The 10,183-nt window shown below is 28.5% G+C and overlaps 1 protein-coding gene across 3 annotated transcripts in view; it reads right to left on the reverse strand.

Moving 5' to 3' along the window:
- LOC118193280 (uncharacterized) overlaps positions 1-9,497 on the reverse strand; it is a 107,751-nt gene extending 98,254 nt beyond the window's left edge. The window contains exons 1-2 of one of the 3 annotated variants that reach the window (XM_085818270.1): positions 9,353-9,497; positions 9,094-9,141 (exon numbers count right to left, since the gene is read on the reverse strand). In XM_085818270.1, coding sequence (XP_085674396.1) covers positions 9,094-9,096 — 3 coding nt within the window. In that variant the 5' untranslated portion in view covers positions 9,097-9,141; positions 9,353-9,497. Of the gene's footprint in view, positions 1-9,093; positions 9,145-9,259 lie in introns of all 3 variants that reach the window. The other 2 variants (XM_085818269.1, XM_085818268.1) reach the window with 2 other exon arrangements.
- Positions 9,498-10,183: the final 686 nt, after the last annotated feature.

The raw sequence follows: 10,183 nt of genomic DNA on the forward strand, positions 1-10,183 counted from the left end.
TAAGTAATATGGTGTGAAATCTTGATTAATATAAAATTAAAAATATTTGCATAGAAAAATGTTTGCATTCAGACAGAAAGTTTTTTGAAATATTTGCAATTACTTTATAAGAAGGATTTATTAATAACAGTAATAATTACTTATTATATTACTGATGATTAGGATTCAGTTCTTGACAATTACATTCTAAATTAGAATTTTAAGGATATAATGAAAATACGCTACGCACAAAAATACATTTTAGGAAAAAATGAGTTGATTTTTTATGTTTTAAAACTTCTTAAATTCATTTAGTAAACATCGTATCCTCGTTGTTTATTGAATCCAGAATGTTGGTGTCGTTTATATAATTATTCTTACTTGTCCACAGAATCTGCTGACTTATCCAGCCATTAAGTAGCTGCAGATCATTTCTACATAATCATTGAACTTCCATTAATTCAGTCTCTAGAGGGTGGTATGTTTATATCATAATTTTACTTTTATAAAAAATGATTATTCTAATTCTAATAGCACAATATAAAAATATATTGTGCTTTAAAAATATGAATAATAGTATCAGCCGCTCTTTCGGCCACTTCAAAAGCAACAGTTTGTTTAGAAATAAATTATGCAGTTAATGTCATAAAATTCAAATAAATATCAAACGAAAATTCTCAGTTTTAGAAAATTCGATTTAAACGAAGTAAAGTAGCAGACGATAAAACGCCGAAGGTAAAAATTTACTCTTACAAAAACTTACTCTTAAATTTTTTAAAAAAAGAAAAGATACGAGAGAAATTTTAAAAAAAAATAGTTAAAAATTTGAAATAGTTAAATATTTGAAATATCATCTATAATTTAAAAAAATAGCCTTTCATATAGTATTAATAAATATTTATTACGCATCATTGAGGGAAAAAAATGTCATATAATTAATTCTCCGTAAAATTTTACTTGAAGTTTAAGGTTAAAAATAGCTGTGGCAATTCAGTGTAACAAAAATCCATAGACCACATTTGGCGTTATTATCGCTCAAAAAAAAGGTGCCGAATTTCAAAACGCGAAATTATGTAAATTCGTGTATATCTTAGAAAATTTTGAGTAAAAAAGTCTAATTTTTTGCAGATATGCTTAAAAATACACCTACTTTAAGATGATGGTAAAAATTTTATAGGTTATAATTCAAAATTTTTTTCGAAAAATCTATAGAAATTATTTAAAAATAAAAATTTAAAAAATAAAACACAAAAAATGGGTAAATTTTATTTGGAATGAACCAAAATTTCGAAATATGAGAGAAAAAATCAAAAAAGTTTAATAAAAAATGAGATATTAATGAATATTTGCCAAATTCAATTAACATTGAGGAGCTAAAATTTTGAGAGCTAATATTTTAAAAACTATTCGTACGATTTTTACAAAACTTGGTATTCTGGCATAATTTGAGTCGTAGAATCGAAATATGTAAAAAAATTGGTATCTTATTTCAGAAAAAGTCCGATTTTGTGTCAAAATACCTATGTTAGAATAGTACTATATATAAATCTAATATATATCCTAAGTCGCGCTTTCGAGACATGAAAAACGTAGTTTGAATTTTGTCAATCGCCCCAGTAGAACGGGAGATATAGCACTGTCCCATTTTTTTTTTTTTGAGCAGTGTACATTGCTTGCTTTGTGGTTTAGAGGGTAGAATGGCTGAATATGGTAAGATTAATTTGTAGCTTCTGTACAATTTGGAATGAAAGGGAAAAAGAGCATTAAATGAGTGGTGTGTAAATGAAGGTTTACTTAGAAGGCATTATGTAAGTGTCTTGTTTGTAGGAAGAAAATGTGCATGGTCTAACGTCGGAGGTTACCGGCACTATGGGGGATATTTTTTAATCTTATTTTTGTGAATTTATGTGGCGTCGCCAGTATATAGATTCTAGTTCAGATAATTTTAGGAAATTTTTGGATGCTCTTAAGGAATTTTGTTTGACTGAAGAAAGGAAAATTTCTAAATAAGGTAAGCAGATATTTCCTTTGTGCAGTGCTAAGATGAATTTTCCTTTTTATGTTATTTGATTGCTTGACTTAAAATGTAGTTTAATGAGATAATATATTTTTTGTTGGCTACTCCTTTGACTTTTTAAGTGAATATGCATGGGTGTACATGGACAACATGGACAAAGTCTAGAGAGTGCACAATGCCAAGTTCGTGCAATACTCTGATGTTTTTTTAAGTGAAAATAGGTCGATATATATGTACATGGATATAGAATTTATGCAATTCTTTGACTTGTTATTTTGTCTTTGTGTAGTGGCGATTTTTGGCATAAAAATCACCGCTACACAAAGCCACAATAACAACAAAAAATTGCACCAACTCAGTATCCACGTACTGCCAAAAATCACCAATTTTCACCAAAGGGCAGCCGTAAATATATTTTGACCGGAAAGCAGTGGCAGCTCATGGGTAAAATTAGTGGAGGTGCTGTTCCAAAATAATTTAACCTTCGTTTTAAAATTGTCTAAAAGGAAACAGACATGTATAAAAAGAAAATTTATTTTGAAACTTCATGAAATCTTACAAGAAAAAATTAAACATTTCTTAATGACTTTAACTGAAATTGCTACAATTTAATCTTTGTCTATTCATTTAAAAATGAAATCTATTCTTCTTGTTTTAATTTGAACGAAAAGATCAATAATTTTCTCCTTGATCTCTGGATGACAACTGAGGAAATTTTTCTTTATTGAAAGCAATGCAAGCACATTTAGTCTTTCCGAATTCCTAGTGCTTCTTAGAAAAGTTTTCATTCTTTTCAATGTCGAAAAGCAGCGTTCTGCCTCTGATGTAGTCATGGGAACTCTCAAGAGAATTTTTGTTTCGTAATTTCATCTAGATTATTTTCGAAGATAAAGTTCAGTAGCTCAATTAATTTGCTGTATTCATGGATATCAGACCTACAATAGAATACTTTTAGTTTAGTTTCAAGCTTTTCTTTGTCAATCATTGGATATGCTTCAGTGGTCAGTACTATTTCTTCTGTAGAATGTTCATTCCTAAAACTAGCGGAGCATTTCTTGTTTAACAATTTAGCAGCTGCTAAGTGTTTAATGGAAGAATATCTGTGCATTATATCAATACACAGTATAAAGTCACATATTTCCTTAGCTTCTGCCATCAGTGTCTTTGAAAAATTCTCGCAGTACTTTGAGTTTCTTAATTCTAAAATAGCAGTTTTGAAATTTGTTATATATTCATTAACTTTAAACACACTAATTTCTCTGGATTGCATTTAGTTGTATATTATTTCAACATGAGGCATCTGATAAAAATGCTCTAACCAAAACTTGAAATTATCATCATTTAGATATTTTAAAATTTCTGTTGCTTTTGCAATAAGAACAGTTGTTTCATTTATTGTCGTTGTTCTGCATTTGACATTGATTGAATTTCAGTAAGGCAATTTTTTAAAGGTTGCAAATTTTCATGACCTCTGTTTATGGTCCGTATGATGAAGTTCCACCTTGTGGAGGAATACCACACGCGCGGAGTAAAAAGAAATCATGTTACAACAACATGCCAGAATTTCGGCACTGCAAGAGCAACGGTGCTCTTCTCTCTGCCTAGCTCGTGTGCTGCTTTCTGTGTGAGCATGCGCAGAACAACCAAACACCACGTCGCTGGAACTGTGAAGCGTGCAGTTCCAAACAAAGACTTTTTTCACAAAGTGGTGGATGGCTACTGACATTAAGCTTAAGGATTATGTATTGTAAAAGTATAAAGAAAGAATTAAAGACTAAAGGGCACACTATATTAAATATTAAAAATAATAATAAGTGGAAATAGGGGGTGCTGCAGTTCCACAGTGCTTATTACGAGCCGCCACTGCCGGAAAGGAAATTTAAAATTCAAGCTATCTAAACTAAATATGGACACATGGCAATTCTATTAATTTTAATAAGAGTGTTAAAGGACCAGGTACAAATGTCAAAATAAACTAAAAATATAACATGTTTTAAAGCTACAAAACCATCATTCCACTTTTTCCTTTCCAACCAAAGCCTTATCATCACTGTACACTAAATATTTGGTGCTACTTTGGTTGACGGTTGCACAGATTTTGGCGATTTGTTTTTTGGAGAGTGATACAACTTATGGTAAGCCCATTGCTAGGCAAGTTATTTATGGTAACCGAAACTTTGTTGTCATTTTATTTAAAAAATAATGCATTTTATTATGCATAAATTCTGCGTTTTAAATATTATTTATGGCTTCTAAATATTAAAAATCAATTTAATTTTGCATTTTTATTTGAAATAAAAATGTTATTGTTTATGATATTTTATGTTGTGGATGATGTAATGAATGATGTCACATTACTTTAAAAGTAATTGGTTTTAATATCTATAAATTTAATCTAATGTTTTAAATATTATTTATGGCTGTTAAATATTAAAATACAATTTAATTTTGCATTTTTTTTAAAATGATTTTATTATGTATGATTATTTAAATAATTTTAATTCTATTCGTGATGTAATCAGCTCCCTGATTGGTTACTGACTATTTGTGCATTACTGCGCCATTTTAAAATTTTATTATTCATCTCTTCGAATTCCTTAGATTACATTTTTCAAATTTTTTTACAAATTTTTTCAAATCTTTTTCATAGATACTTAAATTGTAATTTAGATTTTTTTGTGGTACTTATCAATATACGGCAGGTTAAATATTCAAAAAATGTAAGTACACTGCTCAAAAAAAAAAAAATGGGACAGTCCTATATCTCCCGATCTACTGGGCCGATTGACAAAATTCAAATTGCGTTCTTCATGTCTCGAAAGCGCGACTTAGGATATATATTAGATTTATATATAGCACTATTCTAACATAGGTATTTTGACACAAAATTGGACTTTTTCTGAAATAACATACCAATTTTTTTACATATTTCTATTCTACGACTCAAATTACGCCTAAATAGGAAATTTTGTAAAATTTGGAGCGAAATTTACGGAGAAATTCACAAATTTATGTTGGCACTTTTTTGTCAGTTTGCGCCAAGAATACTTCACTTGGCGAACTTCTTAATATATGGCAACCTAGTTTCCTTTCCTATGAGAGGAAAAAAAGTCACCATCGTTCCTTTTTTCCAAATAATATTCTTTATATTATATTTTTAATTATAACTTATTATTTTAAGTAATTTTTTCTTTTTCGAATTTCATTTTAATTGTTTAAGTTGCACGTGTTTTTTTTTCGAATAACTGTTTTAAAAATTTCTATTTACCTATTCGAACTGCGTAAATAAAGGTGCAGCGTTTATTTTTTTTCAAATAGTTTTCTTTATATATATTTTTCGTCATAGTTATTATTTTAGGTAATTTTTAAATTTTTATACTTTTATTTTTAATTGTTTGTGTTGTTCAGAAATGTTCCGTTCAGAAAAGATATATATAAATAAGAGAGATGTATAACCGACATTTTAACTTAGGATGACTTGCATACACTGCTTTAAACAGTTTTATCATTGTGCCCATTGCTTTACACAATTTTATCCTACATTTGGTTTCTTAAAATGTTATTCATATTTTAGTCAAATATTTTATTTTTGAAATCGCAAGAATCAAATATCATAACATTGAAAAGTTTTAAATTAAAAAAATACAAATACTAAATTTTACGAAAAAATTTATTTTTCTTCTCTTTTTCTTTAAGCATTCTGAAAGTATATTAAAAAGTATCCAACTTTTCGAAACATTTTGGTATTTCTGACAATCATTTTAAATAAAGTTATCGCCTTCCATTTCATAAAGGCCCACAAATGGCCTAGCGGTAAAGACGCTGATCACTGGTAGTTCGGTCCGAGGTTCGAATCCCGCGAACGGGCTGGTTGCATGGGTGTTTTCGTGGTTTTCCCGATGTGTAACGTGTATACGAGGCCAGTTTTCCTTAGAAAGTCCTCCACGAAGGCATCCCTCCCTTTAGGCAGATAGCCCTCGTGTGCTTTGCCATAATTAAATAATCCAATCCAATCCAATCCTTAATTAAATATAATTGATTTGTAACTTCTACTAGAACTGACGTTAAGAATTGAAGTGCAAATAAATAATATCGTGTGCAATCTTGATTAATATAAAATTAAAAAGATTTGCATTCAGACAGAAAGTTTTTTGAAATATTTGCAATTACTTTATAAGAAGGATTTATTAATAACCGTAATAATTACTTAATATATTACTGATGATTAGGAATCAGTTCTTGACAATTACATTCTAAATTAGAATTTTAAGAATTATTAGAATTTTAAATTAGAATAATGAAAATACGCTATGCACAAAAATACATTTTAGGATAAAAAATGAGTTGATTTTTTATGTTTTAAAACTTCTTGAATTCATTTAATAAACATCGTGTCCTTGTTGTTAATTGAATTCAGAATGTTGGGTGTCGTTTATATAATTATTCTTACTTGTCCACGGAATCTGCTGACTTATCCAGCCATTAAGTAGCTGCAGATCATTTCTACATAACCATTGAACTTCATGGTTATGTAGAAATTCAGTCTCTAGAGGTTTGTATATTTATATCATAATTTGACTTTTATAAAAATGATTATTCTAAATCTTATGTTTCTATAAAAATATACTGTGCTTTAAAAATATAGATGATAGTACCAGCTGCTCTTTCGGCCACTTCAAAAGCATCAGTTTGTTTAGATATAAATTGTGCAGTTAATGTCATAAAATTCAAATAAACATCAAACGAAAATTCTCAGTTTTAGACAATTCGATTTAAACGAAGTAAAGTAGCAAACGATAAAACGGTAGTAAAGTAGCAGACGATAAAGGTAAAAATTTACTCTTATTAAATAAAAAAAAAAAAAAAAGATAGAAATTTAAAAAAAATATTAAAAAATTTATTTAAAAAAATAGCTTTTCATATAGTATTAATACATATTTATTACACATCTTTGAGGGAAAAAATGTCATATAATTAATTCTCCGTAAAATTTTACTTGAAATTTAAAGTTAAAAATAGCTGTGGCAATACAGTGTAACAAAAATCCTTAGACCACATTTGGCATTATTATCGCTTAAAAAAAAAAGATGCCAAATTTCAAAACGCGAAAATATGTAAATTTGTGTATATCTTAGAAAATTTTGAATAAAAAAGTCTAATTTTTTGCAGATATGCTCAAAAATATACCTACTTTAAGATGATGGTAAAAATTTTATAGGTTATAATTCAAAATTTTTTTCGAAAAATTTATAAAAATTATTTAAAAATAGAAATTTAAAAAATAAAACACAAAAAATGGGTAAATTTTATTTGGAATGAACCTAAATTTTGAAATGTGAGAGAAAAATCGGAAAAGTTTAATAAAAAAAGAGATATAAATAAATATTTGCCAAATTCAATTAACATTGAGGAACTAAAATTTTGAGAGCTAATATTTCAAAAACTACTCGTACGATTTTTACAAAACTTGGTATTCTGGCATAATTTGAGTCGTAGAATCGAAATATGTAAAAAAAAATGGTATGTTATTTCAGAAAAAGTCCGATTTTGTGTCAAAATACCTATGTTAGAATAGTGCTATATATAAATCTAATATATATCCTAAGTCGCGCTTTCGAGACATGAAGAACGCAATTTGAATTTCGTGAATCGCCCCAGTAGAACGGGAGATATAGCACTGTCCCATTTTTTATTTTGAGCAGTGTACATATATTTCTTTTACTTTATAATTGTATACTTCAATTTTTATTTAAAAAAATTAATACACTGTTTTCAAAAATTGCCGAGATATTTATTACCACATATGTTTTAATGTTTAATGTAATTATATCCTATAAAACTTATTTTAAGGGATTTGAATTTAAGTAATATTTTAATTCTTTTAAACGTTGGTATGATGGTTTTAATTCAATATTCAATTTAAGTAATATTTTAATCCAATTAAACATTGGAGCAATATTTTTATAGCGGGTTCTTATTCTATTTCTTTGTTATATGAAAGTAATAATTTAACCTTACTTTAGTATTTTATACTCATAGTAAATGTATTTATTTACATTTGCCCACCATCTTAAAAAACAACGTTTTCAACAAAAAATTAATCCATTATTTTTAGAATAGTTTTATAAGTTTCGAATACTTTACTATGCGTAAAATACGTAAAAACAGCGTTTTTCAAGATGGCTGACGATTGTAAAAACCGCGCCAACATAAATTGCCAAAAATCCATGCAACCGTCTACCAAAGTAGCACCAAATATTTAACCTTCTTCATAATTAAAACTCTTTTTATGCACGACTGTAAAAAGGACACTTTCTTTTTTACAATGGAGTATGGATTCTTTTATAAAATCCATGAAAGGAAACTTTTGCATGCAAATCATTAAAAAAACACCTAAATTATACTTTTTGGCCATGATGCATATAGACGACTTAGAAATAATCTAGAAATTCAATTTAGGCTGTTTAAAAATCAGCAAATGATATTCAAATGCAAATATCCGACCAAGAAAGAACTACCATGCAATCCAACTAAATTCTGTTACCAGTTCAATTTTCACCTTTTAAAAATTTAGTTTTAAAATTAAAAAAGACCATTCAAAAACAAGCAACACATGACCAAGAGCGAAATATTCCTTTTTTTTTACTTTATGTTCCAAATACTAAAACATTTCTTAACAAAAATAGAAATATACCTTCTTTATCATCAACCGATAATAGGAATCTGCATTGCACAGAACATTATGTGTAAACAAATCATTATTTTGGGCATCTTTTTTTCCTCTCAAATTAAAAAACAATGTATAATTAAGATGACCTACTACAATTAAAAAAAAATCGAGTAACTTATAAAAATATAACATTTCTGGTTTTTGAGGCTGCAAAAGTAATTTTTTAACATAAAATTAAACATAAGATATAATTAATTAATTAACATAAGATACAGTTAATTACCCTCAAACTTTGTAAATCCCTTTATTTTCTTAATGCATAAAAAAATATAAGTATGCATATTCATGGATTTAAAAATGTATAAAACATAATTAACTGCAGATGGTACGAACAAGTTCGAAAAGTATTAGCAACAAATTCACTTACCATATAATTTGTGGGAGCCTCTGGTAGGTGTAGATTGTAGGAGTTAATCTGCTAGAAGAGAAATTTCATAAAGTATATTTTCAAAGTTCATAAGCAGAAAAATTTAGTAAATATAAGTAAAAATAATAGAAAATGTTTGCGAAAGCATTTTAAAGGTTAAAAATACATTTATTTCCACCTGAGTGGAAACCTTCTTATCGATTTCGAATAAAATTATCTTGCAACACTTTGGCCGAAACTGATACACACTAAAGATTACCCTTGTTTAAAAAAATCAACAGTTCAAACTAAAGTTATGACTATCGCATGCCCATCCGATTAAAACAGATCATAAACTGTTCTACAGAATCTGATATGCATTATTTGACATATTTATTAGACGTACGTCAACATTTGAAAATGACGCCATAACAACAGTAGTGTTGCCATACACTCAACTTAACTTTCCTTCAAACGAGGTTGCCTGGCCTTGATGATTCTTCCTGAGCAGAATGGAGCAATAAAGGAGTACTTGGGTGCACTCAAGGTCTGTAGACGAACAGATTAGCTGAACAATCTTTTGACTCTAATATTTTTATGTACGTTTTTTTTTTTTTTTAACTGCAGCTTCTGAGTAATACATAGATGTATTAGTATTACTATGGAGTTATTATTAGTTACTATGGTGTAATACTGCACGAACTTCAAGCAGATGTAATCTTTTTCTTTACTCTATAGTTCTTTTAGGCCCACCAGCGGCCGAGCGGTAAAGACGCTGAACACTGGTAGTTCGGTCTGAGGTTCGAATCCCGCGAACGGGCTGGCTGCATGGGCGTTTTCGTGGTTTTCCCCATGTGTAACGTGTATACGAGCCAGTTTCCCTTAGAAAGTCGTCCTCCACGAAAGGCATCCCTCCCCTTAGGCAGATAGCCCTCGTGTGCTTTGCCATAACTGAATAATCCAAATCAAAATCTATAGTTTTTTTATTCATTATCTATTCATATTATTATCTATGTCTTGTACAGTTTATGTTTCAGAAAATGGCAATATGTTATACTCTGTTTTTTTTTTTTTTTTTTTTTTAGTTAACTTTTTTTTAGTGTAACTTTTG

Source organism: Stegodyphus dumicola, chromosome 6 (genome assembly GCF_044657685.1).
Source record: "Stegodyphus dumicola isolate Sdum_Otavi_A_Nest chromosome 6, ASM4465768v1".
Lineage (NCBI taxonomy): Eukaryota > Metazoa > Arthropoda > Arachnida > Araneae > Eresidae > Stegodyphus > Stegodyphus dumicola.